Source organism: Alternaria arbusti (assembly GCF_024043155.1).
Source record: "Alternaria arbusti strain BMP 1465 chromosome Unknown scaffold_5, whole genome shotgun sequence".
Classification (NCBI taxonomy): Eukaryota; Fungi; Ascomycota; class Dothideomycetes; order Pleosporales; family Pleosporaceae; genus Alternaria; species Alternaria arbusti.
The window spans coordinates 1,406,085-1,423,023 of NW_026249945.1; the positions used below are offsets into that span (position 1 = coordinate 1,406,085).

A 16,939-nucleotide genomic window follows, 5' to 3' on the forward strand; every position below is an offset into this window, starting at 1 on the left:
CGAAGACGATATAGTTCACCGGTAATCTGCAATGCCCCAAACCATTGGAGATCGACATGGCACGCCTTACCCCGGAGTTGCCCTTATGCGCAGCGCGCATACCTATGCCGCTCCTCTCCCTTCGTGACGGCTCATTCAGCAATGTCTTCATCTCATCTGTCTTTACCCATACCAGGGAAGCATGTCTGCAACTAGAGCGCTATCCGATTTTGCAACCGCTACCTCGACCGCTACATCGTCTAGCCCAACGCTACAAGTCGTCTGTGCCTGGCCCATTTCGTCCAACTATGGAGCAGGCTCGCGTGTTAGTACCAACTCCATACCACGTGTAGAGCGGGTCTGGACCTATCAGAAAACTGATGCATGAATACAGATCCTGTACTATGTTCTTGTCGCCGCATGTGTAACATTTCGCAAAGCAGAATGGCTGCGGAACACCTGTCTGGCTGCCGTCTTAATTCTGCCGGCCATTTCGGCCCTGCAGGCCCTCGTGCTAGCAGCCGCGCATACGAATGGTCAGTACAACAGCCACCAAGAACTCCAAGAAGCCCATATCTGACCAAGAAACTTTGTAGGCGGCGTCGATATGGATATCTACGGAGTAAGTTCTTGGTGCCAATATGCCGTGCGACAAAACTGATCGATCGATTTCGCCTGTGCAGGCTTTCCAGTTCTGCGCAATTGGCATTTTAGCAGCGCCTCTCACTGTGAGGTTGTCGCGAACCTATTTCCAGTCTCCCGGTCGCAACATCATATTTCTGTGGACGATACTGATCTTGATGGGGCTGCTGGCCCTCTGCGTCGAATTCTACCGGGTTACTTCAACGGCCTGTAGTAGCGACGATAGTGGGAACCCTTTTCAAGGTGCCGCTAACTTTCCGTACGAGCATGCTACTTGCAATCTGACATGCTCTGAAAGCGTGGGTCCGAAATCTCCGATGCGAGGCGGATCTGCCGCCGACGTCTATGTCATTTCCGTGCCGCGCATCTTGACCTTCAACGCGGCCATGCTGCTCTCCGCTGGATTTTGCATACCTGCGATACTGTCTCTGATTTTCACGTGGGACAAAATCCTCGAGATCAACTGGAAGAGACGACGTCACGTGGAGCCGCTAGATACTCGGATCGAGGGGGCCAACATGACTGTTGGGGAGATGAAAGGCATCAACAACGTTGTGAGAAAGTTCTTGAGCGTCATAGAGATCCCCTTATTCGGCGGGGTGATTATCACAATCATCGGGGTTGGCGAAGCAAACTTCTTCAGCCCTCAGGTGCGACATATGACGGAACCTATGGCTTCGATTGGTGAGTAGAGTGACGCAGTGGTATGATCGGTGCTGACAAAGTCCCCAGGGCAATGGTCACCCATAGCCGGAACAATCTTGGCAGCACTTGGCTCTCTATACATCCTGTGGTCGACTGGTGGCGATGAGGCTCCCCAAGGGAAGCCTGCGCATGATGATGAGAACTCTGGCTCATCGCGCCCCAGTCGTAGTAGTGAGCGACGACCATCTCCGCGACCTCCGTCCTCCGTCGACTGCAACCCCAAACGTATCTCAGAGACGGGCCTAGGCATACGTTCAGAGTCGCCTATTGCTATGGAATTGATCCCGACCATCACGCATCCCGGCTCCGAGCATCCTCACCCCAGTCCTTCCTCTCATGATGGTCAGCAAGATAACACCCAAGCCGATCAGCCGACAGCTGGCAGAAACGTTGTGCGTAAGTGGCTGACGTCTGCTGGCAACTACTGGGCCGACGCAGCACATGAGAAGCTCGACACAGATCATGTCAGCAACGACGACGACACTCATAGGTTTCCTGAGGTTCCTGGCGAGATCCTACGAAATCCCGATCTAGAAAGGATCAGTCGCACGTACAGCAAGCTCCGCGAAGAGAGGGAAAACAGCGTATATGCGGCAAGCATTGCATCTACATCAGGTATCGAGGGCAGTACATCTCCGCCACCTATACAGGATTCGCCGCGTCCCGATATCAGCCCTGTCCGACGACCAGAACGAAGGGCTACGCTAGAAGTACCAAAGGAAGTGCATCGTAGGAGCGAGAGCCATTGAACGCTCATAGACCAAACCAGGCTTCCGATACGGTCAGATGCGAAGGAACACTATGGCCGACACCTACTGCCCAGATGCCTTCGACACTCGGACCGAAGTCGTCAGTACGGTAGTTGCGCTCTGGCGTATCCTTCTTCGAGCTCGTCGGCGTGGTGCTAACGCCAAACACGTTGGTCCACTGCTTCAGCGTCTCGTCGTAGTTCTTCGGACTCAGCGTTCCATCTACCGAGCCATGCCAGAATTCTTGAGAAGTCAGTACTTGGTTCACGAGCATACAAGACTTGGAACTTACGCATGCGCGGTCGTGTTCCGTTATACCCGGGATACATCCCCCGAACTACGTCACCCCAGTGCTGCGCAGTCGAGACGGACTGCCCGCCAGAGCAGGTGTTATTCCATGCTGCCGCCGCTCCGGATGCAGAGACAAAACATCCAGCCGGTACACCCGAGTATAGAGACACTGCGCTGATGAGCTCGGGATAAGTGGCGGCCAGAACGTTGCTCATCATGCCACCGGAGGAGCCACCCGTCACGAACACTTTCTTGGGGTCGATCTTGTACTTGTCGATCGCATAGACGATCATGTTCGCAATAGCATTCGAATCGCCACCGCCATTATGCGACAACGAAGCTTTACTGGATACATCCCAGCACTCAGTCGTGGAGCTCGGCCAGACCGTCACGTAGCCTTTGCTATCCGACCCTTTCTTCCATGGAATCAGGGAGTTTTGGAAATACTTCTGCGCCGATGACTGGCATGAGTGGATCGCTACGACTAGCGCATCGCTCTTGACCTGGTCAGGCACATACACCCACCTTAGGTAGCATGTCAGTCTGTCGCAACCTTGGAAAGGAGGGGCGTGGATCACTCACATGCCTGGCTTTGCTCGCGCGCTACCGCCATAGTTGGAGACTTGTGTCAATTGCGCAGCGAGAACACCCGAAGCAAGTGCGAGGGTTGCAACAAAGGTTCGGGTAAGCATCTTGGAGGAGCTGGAGATGGATTGGCAGTTCCATGTCTGAGCCTGGTCACTATATACACGCAACAGCTCCGCATTGACAGAGTGGGGTCGACTTTCATTCGTGGAAGTTGGCATCCTCGTCTCGTCATGTAGTGTCCGAAGCCTGTGGCGCCACATGAGGTGCAACGTTCATCAGAGCGTTTGTTAGGTAGCTCCGGATAAAGGGGAAGGTGCTCGCAATCAAGCTTCATACCAAGCATTTTTCGCACATTACCCGCATATGTCTGTATCCCTGCATTCCACGTCTACCACTTTGCGACTGCCGATATGAAACACGATGACTTGATGTTACTGGTCGGCCCACCCTCAGAGTCTAACCCAGCTACTGTAAGTGCCGGACGAAGCTTGACGTCAGGCGCAGCTTTTAGATAAGCCTCGTGAGGCCTGGAGAGTAGCGCGATATAGGGACAGGGCAATGAGCAAGTGCTGCTTACTGAGGCCCGCGGATAGAAGGGTGGCTGCACTGGATATTTGGTACGTTATATGAGGCTGACATTGGTGCGATGTGGGGAGCTTCGCGCCGGTCGTCCTGCTTTCTTTGATGAACTTTGAGCAGACGACAAGACAGAATATCTTCCTAAGAACAGATCAGCTTGCTCGACTAATTACTTATAATCGCATCCCGCTCAGGGTAAGGACATTCACGATGTGGCATCTTCTTGCATCCACCGCCGTACTCTTAGCCCGTCAAATCTCCGCTCATGGCGGAGCTCTGAACTATACTGTCGGAGACACATGGTACCCTGGGTAAGGTCAAGATGCAGAGTCCTCAAAGAATATAACCAAGTCGATCCAGTTAACACTCTTCACAGGTACGATCCTTATGGCGACCAGGCCATGCAGGATGCCGCCGCATGGATGCCACAACGAAAATGGATTTCCAACAACCCCATCTTCGAAACCACCAACACGTCTCTTTCCTGCAACACCCCCGGTACGCCCGCCCGCGCATACATACCCGTTCGCGCGGGCGAAAACATAACCGCCGTGTACTCGTACTGGGTGCATACTGTTGGCCCTATGATAGCCTGGATGGCATACTGCGACAACGCTGAGAATGACTGCGCGACCTTTGCTAGCGAAACGGCAGATTGGTTCAAGATCGGTGAGAAGGGGTTGTTAGAAGGTAGCATCGAGACTGGAGAATGGTTCCAGAAGGCGTTCAGTGTGTGGGATGGGAGTCCAAGTTTGTGGAGTGAGACGGTGCCTGTAGGGCTGAAGGCGGGGAGGTATTTGGTGAGGCATGAGATCATCAGCTTGCATTCCGCGAATAGTACGTCCAAGGTTCCTTCCTCTAGTTGTAGCTCCCCGAACATGAGGGAAGGTGCAACGCGCTAATGATCTGGGGTGCTCAGAACCACAATTTTACCCCGAATGCGCGCATTTGGAAGTCACGAACGATGAGCAGGAAGGCAAGATTCCTAGCGAGGAGTATATGGTCAAGGTTCCGGGCGTGTGGAGTATGGACCGTACGTATGCCAATGGCCGGGTATAGAGCATACGGCTGATGATAGTTAGAACCTGAGATCAACATCGATATTTACAATCCCGAGGTTTCGGAAAAGACGGTACGTTCGATAGAGACACGGGCATATCTCAAGGACCTTGTGCTGACGAAATTATCTAGGTATATAACATCCCGGGCCCACCTGTATGGACGGGGAAGCCGTAGGTCGGCATGTAGAACGCGTGATAGACTGAGAACGCCCTGGAATCACGGTCCAGTCAATCGAGGGTTTGCACATCACAATTCAGTTGTCCTCTGTGGCGCAATTGGCTAGCGCGTCTGACTGTTACAGCTTACAGTAGCAGTCATCAGGAGGTTGGAAGTTCGAGCCTTCCCGGAGGAGTGAATTTTTTTGCTGCTTGTGCGGGCCAGACTGTACACTGGTTTGGGCTGACGAAGGAGTATATTTTTGAGATGCTAGGGTTGTGGGTAGTGGCATGGAGTGACAGCTGCCGAGGATCCACATGGCTGTGGGATTACATAACCGGCAAACGTCATCGGCTAGCGCCATGGCCACGCTCCTTCATGCGCGTCCTTACAACAACGCTACGCGTCGACATATGCATACCTAGGTAAGATGACGAAAGCGGCAGCTCATACCGTCATTCTTCGATATAACGCGTGTTTCAATGTGATAGCGATATTGTACGTTTCAAAATTCTCATTCGAGGTCTTGTGCCGCCTGACTACCAAAGCTCCAGCACTATCCACCGCACACTCCATACCATCCATCAAACCTATGCTCGCCCACACACCATGCTATAATTTCACCTTCTTTCGATATGCCTTGGAAGATTGAGTCAATTTGGCCCTCCGGTCTTTCCACGGGCAACCAGCCTCAACTTCGCGAGCGTCTTGCCTCCACTTACGCCGGTCTCACCTTTAGACCTCTTGTCTCACTTGACACATCGTCTTTCTCGACCATTCCCTCGGCGGCCTTTGCATCATCACGGTCTCTACGTGCTCTCTGTCTCTTGGCTTTCTTGGTATCTTTACGACGGGGTCGGGCGGGAGTCGTAGTGGGTAGACATGGTGGAGACTGTCCTACTTCCTGGCCAGTATCCTCTTGGTCGACACCAAGCTCCTTCTCGAGGCTTCTCTGGAACGCGGCTCGGTCTTGCAGCTTCCGGTAGCGGTTCTTTTGAGGTTCGGTCATCTCCTTTTCCTTCCTCACCAGCTCCTGTTGCTCCGTCTTGTTCGCCACGGCTGCATCGTGCTCAGCCTTGAATGACTCGAAGATGGCCTTCCACTCGACCTTGACATTCGGGTAGTTGTTGCGCGCGTTCTTGACGTCGAGGTTGTAGCCCGCTAGGTATGGATGCACGGCGCATCCTTTGGGAGAGATACACTGAAAGCGCTGCCCACAGATCACGACCTCGTCGTATGTATCTGACTTCTTGTCCATGTCGATGACGGGAGCGAGACACCAGCAGAAGTGCAGCGCGCTGACACATCTCATTGATGGGCCGCCGCCACACTCCTTGTCTTCGCAGTGGTGCTGTGGTTGGAGAGGTCAGTGTATTCTCTCAACATAAGTCTAGTCCCTCCCAGCTACCTACTGCGCTGCTCATTCTCTCTTTGGTACGAATGTTTCTCATCATGGCGGCGTTGCTGTCGTTCTTGATATATTGGCCGAATATCTCGTCCAAGTCCAAGGAACTCTGTCGCGCGTAGTTGGGCATCTCTGTGGCGATTGCATTCGATGTTTACTAGATTGTGAAGGTTTATGGGTAGTGCAATCAAGCAGATAGAGTCGGGAAAGTCGTGTAGGTCAGTGAGGTTGTACCTTTCGTTGGCAGAACGAGGGATCACTATTGGCTGTTGCAAGAGCTGTCCGCCTTTACTACTCGGCTAATAGGCACTATTCACATTGCCATTATTGTGGTTGCTGCCTATCTATTTACTCGGCTCAGGCTGCCTTGCTCGCTCCGAGTATCGCCGACATTGTGGTTATCTATCCCTACGAGCTTCACTGGAATAGTATCTGCTGAGAGCCCTCTGAGTACATCCGCACTCAAGATTATGAGGATCGGCCACTGCGAGCCGTCACTGGAGCTTTGATCGGACCATTTCATGATAACCTGCTAGTTGTTCCCCTAGCAGTGACTCACACACGACAATGCAGACATAATAACTGAATTGTTAACCAAAGAACACTGCGCAGCTCCTCCCCGATCCCACGCCCGATAAAAGTACACCGCTTCAGACACGCCCGTCTTTGTACACTTATACCTATACTCGGCTAGGCTCGCATGAGAAAGCATAGTCGAGGTCCCAATTGAATATGTATAACTACATTCTTTATCAAGCTCTTACTCGAAGTGTTAGTAGTTACAATTAGGTGTAACACCCTGCCGCACACATCTTTCAAGAGACGAGGAGTCGAAAGTCAACGTAGTAAGTAAGATTGTACTCCATGCAACTTTATCTAAACCTATGTCATTTCCTTACTACATGAAATGATATCTACGATGCGTAATACTGCCTGTCACAATAGACTTGATGATACAAAAGAGCCTTCGGCCAAGGACAGTGCGAAAGGCGGCTATCGCATCAACCATCGTTTGCACCAAGTAATAGAGCAAAACGTCACACGCTGGAAGCCGAGCTACTTTCTCTACATCCAGACATAGTACGAAGACACAACCAACATACAGGAACCAACACCCTAATACTCCTTAAGCGAGTAGCTAAATGAGACGTATCTGCCTCAATTGCGCAACGTAGCGTCTCTTGGTTGTCTGGTCCATCAATCCAGGTGCACCTTCCTCTTTTACAAGATGTGATTACTTCGAAAGAGGGCGCTACGTTCGGCTCGTAGCATCTTCCTCAGTCTCGGGTTTTCGCATCCAGTCCATTGCCAGCTCCAACAATCTTGGCCATTCTTTGTGAGTTTCTAGGTTTCTAACAAAAGTCGACAATGATACCATGGTTTTTACATCCGTCTCCATCGTGTACATATGGCCAAGATGACTGTACGGGTGGCCCGCACTCATGCGTACCTGATTATTCACAGCTTCTACCATACCCGTTGACCATTGCTGGATGTCATGGATAAGCTGGATAACGTTCCCTGAGGCGTAAGAGGCGAGTAGTGGCACATCGATCAATTTGATTGGTGTTGGGTCGTAGAGAGGCTGATGCACGTAGTAAAACGACCACGAGAAGCCAATGATTGCATGGCTGATGCAGGCAGTGGTACATCGTGAGTCGCAAGCTTCAACCAGGGCGTGCGTTTCAAGAGTCTTCAACAGCTTTGGTAGTTCAGAAGATAAGGACAACCTTACTGATGGGGTATTTTTCCTAGATACGGCGCCCCTCTGCGGCACGTACATCGCGATTTCGATAGTATCGTCACTGGTTGCTTCGCGATATCTGATGGCTCGGGAAGCTCGTATAGCCATAGCCATCTCCAGGGAGGAGCCTTCAGTGCCCGAGTACCGATTGTCATCGGCACCGCATAGTCGCCAAGGATGTAGCTCCTCCATTCTCAGGCCAACGTAATCGCCCATGTAGTCATCTCTTTGTCCTTTGATAACATAACGATTGTACTGTTCGGCGAATCTGAAAGGAGACTTCAGGATGTCTAGCGCCAAGATTTGCTGGAGAAGCTGCCATACAGTGAGGCTGTAATCAGCGATACCGATGAGCCTCAAGTCGTCTTCATACCCTGCAAGTAGGCCAAGTAAAGCGAAAACACCGTCAAGAGGAACTGATCGAGGTAACATTCCAAAGTTCTCAAACAATCGCTCAAACGTCCTCCTTCCAATTCGATGGCTTGTGAGAGCGAACATTTTACTTTTACTGTGCATTGTTTTAATCCATCCGTCAAAGAGTCTAGCATTGTGCATGATCTTATTTAACTTTCTGTAGGGAAGTTTGTCTCTTCCCAACAATAAGTGGATCTCTTGTGCAAGAATGAATTCCTGAACAATCCACATTCGTGACCAATATTCGGCTTTCGAAATGTACTCCAACTGGTCTCTTCGTCGTATATGTTGGCGTTCATCTCTTAAGCACCGATAGTACAAACCGATTATGTACTGTCGATTGAAAATGCCGGTATGAGGCAGTGGTTTATCGTAGCCGAGCCAGCTGTAAACGCACTTAGCGCCAGAATAGATACGTCTCATCTCTTGAACTTGATGACTCCGCTCTTGAATATCATCTTGATTGATGCATATGGCATCTAGCCATATGACCTGCGGTTCGTGACGGCTGCGGAAGGCCTTTAAGAAGCGGAAGAGATTTCCCCGCACTTGGAAGTGTTCGTCGTCCACGAGTATGGTCATTTTTGGCTCGGGCGGACCCCAGACGTACGATCCAGCGATATATCCATTTCGTTCGCGTGAGATGGAAGCCGTGTATAATTCGCATCGTATTGGAGAACCTTGGCGCAGGCTAGGCAGCACGCGCAGAAGTCGGAAGCTGTCACCGTTATGCAGAAGAGGCGAGAACCGGGTAGAGGCTGTCTGCCGGACCTGTGTTGAGTTGGTAGAGACACTGGTGCTTGTGTTGTTTGTTGACATAGCCAACGTCCTGGCCATAAGGTAAAGTCCCGGTTTCGACTGTGAGATGCAAGGCAGCAATTTCGAATGAAGGGGGTTTCCGAGGAGATATACTAACGGGAGTAGGCAGAAACGAGTGAGGCTGAGCAACGCCATTAGACTTGGCAGCTGACATTGGGACTGAGGCCAAACCAATCACCACCTCCGTGAGAAGCTTCGAGGCCATCATCGCATATTACAAAAGGCGAACTAGTCGGATATACTGCATCTCGATCATGCGAAGGACGATCACAAGGCTATGATCATAGAAAGGTGGCTGGCGCGATGTACTGCTGGTATTAACTAAGAGGCCGACAGGTGTAAGGGGAGCTGATTGCTTTGATGACGACGGAAGGCATCGTGTACATTGTAAGAAATGTAGCCGCTGCTGTAAACTGGACGAAGAGGTAGCATTAGAGAAGGCCGCTACCACAGAGAAGATGGAGGATGCTGCGACAGAGCCCGCCCTCCATGGAGTGTACCTGAACCTGACATATTCTTTGTGCAGGATTCCGCAGCATATCAAATGGAAACACAGCGTACATCTCCATAGCGCAGGGTATATACGGTACAGCTTGGAAGTACGAGCATCTGTATCGCGAGCGTTGCGGCCAAAAAGCAGCCTCGGGACTCCAAATACAGTTGTGAGTTCTTAATCCCCAAACTCGATGAACTCGCCGTTCCTTCCTCCGGACAGCTGTTCCGCCTTCTTCTCCCATTGTCCCATAAACCACAATGGCCAGCCTCTCGCTCGTTTCCCATACGTCCGTCGAAGGGGCTTTGACACAGAGTGTGCAGTCTCGAGATATGTCGCTCTAAAAGCATTCCACAACTGTTTATCTCCGTCTTCTGTAGCCGCGGGATCGGGGAAGTATGGATCGTTACAGGTCACTGCTGTGACTAATCGCTGTATAGCGGCTTCGGGGCGATCGAAGGAGAGGAGCGAGGCTTTGTCGAAATCGAGGATGTAAAGGCGCATTCCATCTGACATATGATGTGTTCGGTCCCATCGATTCTGTCTCCAGCTGGGTTTCGACATCGGGGCGCCGAGAACGAGATTCGGCGGTGAGGAGGAGCAGAAGGGCTCGGAGGTCTCGAGCTCGTTGGCAGGAATGACTTGCTGCCCATCCCAGTCATTTTCTCCTCCAAGTACAAACTCGATATCCATACCGTCTACGAGGGCATGCCAGTGTATGATAGCCAGGCCTGTAGCCATTTCTTTGGCCAATTCCATCGCCAAGTTGTCGTCGAATGGGAATGATCTGAGGTCCTCCCTTGTTAGAGGAAAGTTCCAAAGATTGTCCGACCTGCACAACGGTTCGTCCTTGCGTGTTGCCAGTCCAAGATATGGTCGCACAAGACAAAAGTCGTTCTCGGAATTGGCGAATACCGCTGCCTTGGATGTAGTGAACTCGTAGCGCGTTATCAGGGCTTGTCGAACCTCAGGGCCTATTGTAGGGATAAGGGACAAGGAGAACAGGAACGGTGCCGTCTTCTTGTCTTCGGCTTCCGTGAAACAGTCAGCGAATTGTGCCCAAAAGTCTTCTTTAGCTTCATCTGCTATCCAGCCCTTGATAGCTGGTACCCTGGGAGTGTAATCTTTGATTTTCCAGTCGCGTTCTGACTCCGTCAACGACCGATGTACGTGAGCCGTCAGCCGTATATCATTCCATAGTGCGTCTCGATCCCGACCAATCTTGTATGCAGCCGTGGAGAGATCCACGCAGGTGTAGATAGTGCCGCATGTGCCGCGACCGATAACGTGGAGGTCTATGGGGTTGTCGTCTAATGCGCGCGCCGGGCTTGTTTGGAAACCATCTCGAGGATTATCGCTCGCGTGTTCGTGCTCTGCTTGCGCCATGGTGGCAGCTCTGCGAGGAGAATAGGTGGTCTAGATTGCTATTGGAGTATCTGCAAAGTTTACGTTGTATTCTTCAACAGATGCGATACAGTTGCTGGATACTAGCCAGGCGCAGTTGACTCAGAGGGCGAGCCATGGTTCGTTCTAGCATTATTCTCCATTCCGAGCGTGTCTATTGGAGCGCGCGCAGACATTTGCATCTGTCGTGCTAGAGTGGATGTACAGGGTCGTCAAGTTGCGATAGCTTGCGTGTATGGAGCCCGCATCTGTCGGAGGGTGCCAGGCGTTTATCGTGGCCATGTTCGCGCTCGCATGCGCGTGGATCAGTCCGCGTTCTGGGGCCGTGCATAGGCTAGACTAGAAGCGTCTTGCACATGACTATGTGACAACGATGACGCCATCTCAGAACCTGCCACTTTCTAAGCGCGGCGAATGTCTGTCATGGTGCAGGTTTGCATCGCTGTTCTACACGTGTTGGTTATCCCTCGATTAGGATCAACAGATAGTTTTGTACGATGTAAATTACAGCTCCTTGCATTGCGCTCGGTGCATCGAGAAACATCGAGGCTCGTACATCGTGAGCGTACAGGTTTTACATACATCTTCTGCACCTCTCATGCGTGCTTCTACTGCATCATCCGCAAGCCCTATAGCACCTTTTTATTCCTCCACGAAGAACCTAGCCGCAAAAACGACATCGTTCTCACTGAACACTCCCTGCCTCTCACTCTTCACCTGCCTTAGAATGCCTTGTTTGTTCTTCTTGTCCTTGCTCTCCGCGTACGCGATGACACAATCCCGGTTCAGCGATGGGTTGCTGTTCGTCTTCAGACGTGTGGGACTGCGAGGCTCCTTCGGTAAGGTGCGGTGGAGGTTCTTGCGTTTCTTCGTAGCCGAGGATTGAGGTGTAGAGGGTTCGTGGCGCGTAAGTTGAGGTGTCGTCAGAGTTGAAGTGAGCTTCACTGGGGACGGGGTTTCATTGCCGCGACGTGATTCGCGCAAGCTTTTGCGTTCCGATGAGCCATCCGCTTGCGGAATAGGTGCAGGAGACGATCTAATAGATGCTTGAGGTGACCGGGTATGTGAAATGGGCTCCATATCAGGCTCAGGAGTTGTATGTAGGCTGGATAGAGGGGAAGATGTAGCAGTGTCCCAGATCTTAGAGTTCTGGACGACCGGTATCGCGATCTTGGACGATGGAGCTGCGTCAGGCGTGTTTCTCGGTTTGGCGAAAGAGCGAGATCGACGTAGTCGCGCAGATGCTTCACGAAGTATCTCTTCTGGATCCTCGAACCAGAATGGATTTGCCTTTGGGCCTTGTACACCAAGAATGTTGTTGCTAGAAGTTGTACGACGCGAGAGTCTTGATTCGGTTGCATGTATACTCTGGTTGCTTGAGTCAGCATCCAGCTGGTCACCATGCAGCTTGACCTCCTCTACTTCAGGTCGTTCACCCGTTAGGATGGAGTTCTTGACAGTAGATCCGGGTTGTTTAAACACAACATTCGGTTGGAAAGCGCTGGTCTCTTGTGGGTTGTCGATAGCGAGGGGCAGGTCAGTCTTCGCGTGCTCTAATGGCGATGTAGGCGGCGGCGTTCCCATCCGGACTGTACTTTTCCTTGACCCGCGAAATTCGGTGCTTGCCTTCTCTGAATCAATAGATCTCTTCTGTTCATCATCTCCTGGGACGATATCCTGTCGAGTCGGATTCTGGACGGGGCGATTGGAAGCCAAGTCTAAACGCAGTTCAGGCTCCCACCTATGATCCACTATAATTGATCTATCTTGCCCATAGACTACCAAGCGTCTGACCACGATGTTGGAATCTGTCTTCATCGACTGTTTTGGAGGAGATGCTTTCTTCGGAGAGACACTTCGTTTTGGCTTTGTAGGTACTGAGTACAAACCTGCTGGCGGTAACGGCAGGGACAGTCTGCGATCAAACGGCGGAAATGACAGGCGTGGTGGCCGAGATTCCTGATATCCATGGAGGTTTGCGACTTGTGGTAACATGTTTGGCTTGTAGCTCTCGGGAGCTCCGCAGAAGTTGGGCCCCATACCGGACATGGTGTAGTCTCGACGCGTGTATTGGCTTTCGGGTAAGCCACCACGTGGTTCTCCAGGCAGAGAACCCGCATGCGGCCTATGACTTGAGGGTGTTTGCCTGAGCCCTGGTAAATGTGTAGGAAAAGGTGATGCGTACTGGTAACCTGGGCCCTGAAAAGCCGTGGGAAAGCGATCGAGCGGACTAGACGTCAGGCCGGCGTTGTCGCCCGGTATCTGACGCATGAGATCACTGGGTGCGACTCCTCCCAGTGTTGGATCCGAGAATTGAAAGGTATATGGTGATGGGAGCATGTGAGTCGTTTGCGAGTTTGGGGTCAGATCTGGATTCATCATCTTCGGAGTGAACCCTGCACACGACGTGAGCTCCGCTTCTGAGATGCGTACTGCGTCGTGCGTATGCGCTCGTCCAGTCTCCGGTGCACGCGGTATGTTGGAGGTATTTGCACTTCTTCGAACTGGTGAAGACGTAATTTTTGCATCTGTAGTATTTGGTGCTATCAGTGCTGGAATGCTTGATCCGACACCGGCGAGTGGTGGACTTGACAGCGTCAAGGGTTCCATGGTTAGAGCTGATGGCAAGACAGGTGACATATCCTGCTTCGACTGCACTCCAGACCGGAGAGCCTGTCTCTTTGTATGAGACCCATACTCTGGATCGCTGTCTCCTTCTGCATCCACGTCGATGACCTCTGAGGTCGGCTCCATGGTATCTTGAGGTTCCGCGTCACTCTCACTCTTACCAGGCGCATCGACACGTAGATGCATAGTACTGCCGTCGGCTCCGAGCACGAACGGGTAACTCTCGTCGATCATGCGCTTCGGTGCCTTTAGATAGCCCACGCCGCTAGTGAGCTTCCTACCCTCTCCAGATGTGATGACTACGTCGATGACCCCGAAAGTCTTTCCATCTGGCCTCTGCATAGTGTATACCTGCTCCGGCATCTGCGTTGTCGCAAGCGCGTGGAGGAAGTCGGCAGTAGGAGGAATGTTGCCTTGTTCGTCGGTACCCCGCTCGCGTACTTCAGCTTGGAGCGCCTGGCCAATGTGTTGCCATCGCTGTTCTACCGAAGGTGGTGTGTTGTTCTTCGCAGTACTGCCATCTGCGGCGACTCCGGGTGGTAGGATGATCCATGGCCGCTCAGCGAGAAAGTCGACTCTAGTGCCCGCGAAGACCTGGTGATGGTCTTTCGAGCCAGATTTGCCGTCGTAGTTGGGCATGGCCAAACATGCGGCGAGTGTTCCATTGAAGAAGACTTCGATCTTGAGCGATGTTCTCTGGTTGTAGAGGCCGGAGACATAGGTCTGGTCGGAGAGGTTGACGTGGAGGGTAAGTGCTTTCAGTGTGAGCTGCGAGACATCTGAGAAGCTATCGTTAGCCGCGGTGGTGCTATTAGTATTAGGCAGAAGGTATGCACCCTTCGGCGCATCCTGTGCGTCCCCAGGAGCTTCCTCTTCGTATATGTCACTCCCGACCCGGGTCTGCATGAAAGGCGCTTTTGCGAGCCAGTTGAGCTGGAAGGCGGCGTCATCACCAGGGAAAGGCACCTGCTCTTCCTTCAATAGCTTGCTCCTCAACAGCCTCTTTTCAGCTAATGCAGACTGCTGCTTGGCTGCCTCTCCCTTTCTCAGTATGATCTTTGCTGTAGTCGTATCACCGAGCGAAATCGCGCCCAGGCGCACCGAGACGCCACGAGCGAAGTAGGTAGGCATATTTGCAGGTGAAAGAATATACACGTATTATGACATGGCCGTCGCCAGAGGCAATGCCGCACTGCCCGGCAATGGCGTATTCTCGAGTCGGTTGGGTGCGGTAAGGCCGTCTAGAGCGTGTCGAGCATGGTGGGGGTGTATGGGGGACGCGTTGCGGTGACCGAGCGCTGCTGAAATCGCGTGACGTATATCGTGGGCTTCCGTTTCCGGCAGGTACCTTCAGTGCTCTTTCCGCGCACTCGTCCTCACCGCCGTGGCCAGACTTACGTCTATGCAAATTCTACCTGACGTAGAGCAATCTTAAATGTACCCAGGTGTCATGATAGTGGATTTGGCCAAGAGAATATACACGCGATGAATAGAAGTGATAAAGAAGCAAATCGAGCAGCTTTGAGAGAACCCGACGCGCCAGCAGACCATGTAGAGAGAAGACTGAGAGTAATCATCCCAATTGCAATGAGTCTATCCGCACGAGGAGATACTTACACAGAACGCCTAGATTGCGTAGAATTTCGCCTCAAAAGGGTACGCAGCTGACGGCAGCCGATACCGCGCATCAGAGCTCGACTTCACCCCCGGACTCAACGAAGCCTCCGCCGCTTCTTTGCTGCTCGGTGCCATTGACGCCCCAATCGTCGGTAATGATGCCAATCGGTGGACCGCCTAGGACATCGCCTAACTCGCCTATAGTCTTTTCGTACACACTCGCAACACCGCGCTCTTCCCAGTCCTCATCTTCCTCATCGTCGTCATTGTCCTCGAAGCCTTCAAAGGTCACAGTGCCTTGACGTCCACCTGCTTCTGCCTCTCCCTCCGTGTCCGTGCCCGTGTCCATGGCCTCGCCCACGTCTTCCCCGTCACTGACCACGCTGTCTCCACTCAGTACACGGGCGACCGTGAGCCTGGTCCGGTCTACAACGCCCTTCAAGCGAACCTTGTCTGTTGTGGTGACTGTACGACCATTCTCAAACCCAGGTAAGAACTCTCCGGTCGCAGTGTCGTGCCCGGTAAGTAGGGATGAGAAGGCGTAGTCGAGTTTTGAGAGCAGACGGAAAGTAGCCTGAGCGGAACGCGTTGAGGAACCAAATAGCGGGAGAAAGTCGGCGGTGAGGACGGCGAGGTTGAGCAGATATGGTATCTGGAGGTTCGGTGATCCGGATACCCAGACAACATCTACCAGACCATCGAGATCTTTTGCGACTTCCCAGAACGCCTTATATCCGTCCTCCTCGCCCGGCGCCGGCTTGAGCTTTCGGTTCGTCATGCGATTGTCCACTCGCTTCTGGATGCTGTTGACGCCGTGGTCGAGGTAACGTATCAGATCAGATTCCCTTAGGCCGCCGGGCTTCAGCGGGTGTTTGCGTGCTTGTGGGAGGGGCGACGCGTGCTGTGACGGCGCAGATGACGCTGGAGGAGTAGGGATTTCGGCCATACTAAACACCCTGGAGCCTGCGTTGACGTTAGATCGCCTACTTTGCATACTTTCATCTTGATATAGGCTACAAACCTGTTTGATTAATGTAGGTTGTAGACCTTTCCAACTTTTCTGGTGTATAAGACGATGGTGTGTCTATGGTTCCAGGGTGTTGTTCACTGTCACGGTGGTAGGTGAACACGCAAGGTAGTGGGCGAGGGGTGAGGTGCAACCGTCATTCTACGCCGTGGGGTGAGCGCGTTCTTTTTCGTCGCGTGCGCAATCGACCCGCGTCGTGTCTTTTGAGTTGAGAAGTTGCACTGGTGCTGCGATACCTGAGCGTGGAGCTCCTGATGGCGAGATGACGTTCGCGGAAGGTTCCTCCGTCATCCCAGCCCGTGCCCTGGATCATCCCGCAACACCACCTGCATCGACAGCAGAGCATCACCCAATTGTCGCCAAACCTCCGGCACCGCATCTACCTCTGCCGTTGCTTACCATCAATCTGTTGGTGGGCTTTGTTTTGTCATCAGGTACTCCTATCGCCGGAGAACCTGTAGTAGCTGAGGCAACGACAGTCACGCTCACGGCTTTTCCAACGGACACAGGATACGTTTCCGCTAGGAATGCGATATGACGGAAAACTTGCATGCTTCGGAATAGCATGCCATCGGAGTTCAGCTGCTATGCCGTGCATCTCACAGCAAAGTAAGCCGCTGCCGCCATCGGCCCGTCC

General features: G+C 52.4%; 6 protein-coding genes and 1 non-coding gene across 7 annotated transcripts; 2 read left to right on the forward strand and 5 right to left on the reverse strand.

The window, feature by feature from the left end:
* Positions 1-938: 938 nt before the first annotated feature.
* Positions 939-2,075, forward strand: J4E86_004994 (uncharacterized protein; the record flags this gene model as incomplete). Its single annotated transcript, XM_051445531.1, has 2 exons — positions 939-1,305; positions 1,354-2,075. 2 exons carry the CDS (start codon positions 939-941, stop codon positions 2,073-2,075), a joined length of 1,089 nt encoding a protein of 362 aa, XP_051303628.1.
* A 4-nt stretch (positions 2,076-2,079) lies between these two features.
* Positions 2,080-3,058, reverse strand: J4E86_004995 (uncharacterized protein; the record flags this gene model as incomplete). The annotated part of the gene is made up of 3 exons (XM_051445532.1): positions 2,080-2,318; positions 2,368-2,891; positions 2,949-3,058. The coding sequence occupies 3 exons, from the start codon at positions 3,056-3,058 to the stop codon at positions 2,080-2,082; spliced, it is 873 nt and encodes a 290-aa protein (XP_051303629.1).
* A 1,797-nt stretch (positions 3,059-4,855) lies between these two features.
* Positions 4,856-4,947, forward strand: J4E86_004996. The gene has a single exon. It is a non-coding gene; the product is annotated as a tRNA-Asn (tRNA).
* Positions 4,948-5,469: 522 nt separating this feature from the next.
* J4E86_004997 (uncharacterized protein) lies at positions 5,470-6,286 on the reverse strand (the record flags this gene model as incomplete). Its single annotated transcript, XM_051445533.1, has 2 exons — positions 5,470-6,102; positions 6,164-6,286. The coding sequence occupies 2 exons, from the start codon at positions 6,284-6,286 to the stop codon at positions 5,470-5,472; spliced, it is 756 nt and encodes a 251-aa protein (XP_051303630.1).
* A 3,517-nt stretch (positions 6,287-9,803) lies between these two features.
* Positions 9,804-11,012, reverse strand: J4E86_004998 (uncharacterized protein; the record flags this gene model as incomplete). The annotated part of the gene is made up of 1 exon (XM_051445534.1): positions 9,804-11,012. The coding sequence occupies one exon, from the start codon at positions 11,010-11,012 to the stop codon at positions 9,804-9,806; it is 1,209 nt and encodes a 402-aa protein (XP_051303631.1).
* Positions 11,013-11,672: 660 nt separating this feature from the next.
* On the reverse strand, positions 11,673-14,789 carry J4E86_004999 (uncharacterized protein; the record flags this gene model as incomplete). Its single annotated transcript, XM_051445535.1, has 1 exon — positions 11,673-14,789. One exon carries the CDS (start codon positions 14,787-14,789, stop codon positions 11,673-11,675), a length of 3,117 nt encoding a protein of 1,038 aa, XP_051303632.1.
* Positions 14,790-15,345: 556 nt separating this feature from the next.
* J4E86_005000 (uncharacterized protein) lies at positions 15,346-16,269 on the reverse strand (the record flags this gene model as incomplete). The annotated part of the gene is made up of 1 exon (XM_051445536.1): positions 15,346-16,269. One exon carries the CDS (start codon positions 16,267-16,269, stop codon positions 15,346-15,348), a length of 924 nt encoding a protein of 307 aa, XP_051303633.1.
* Between the last annotated feature and the right edge of the window lie 670 nt (positions 16,270-16,939).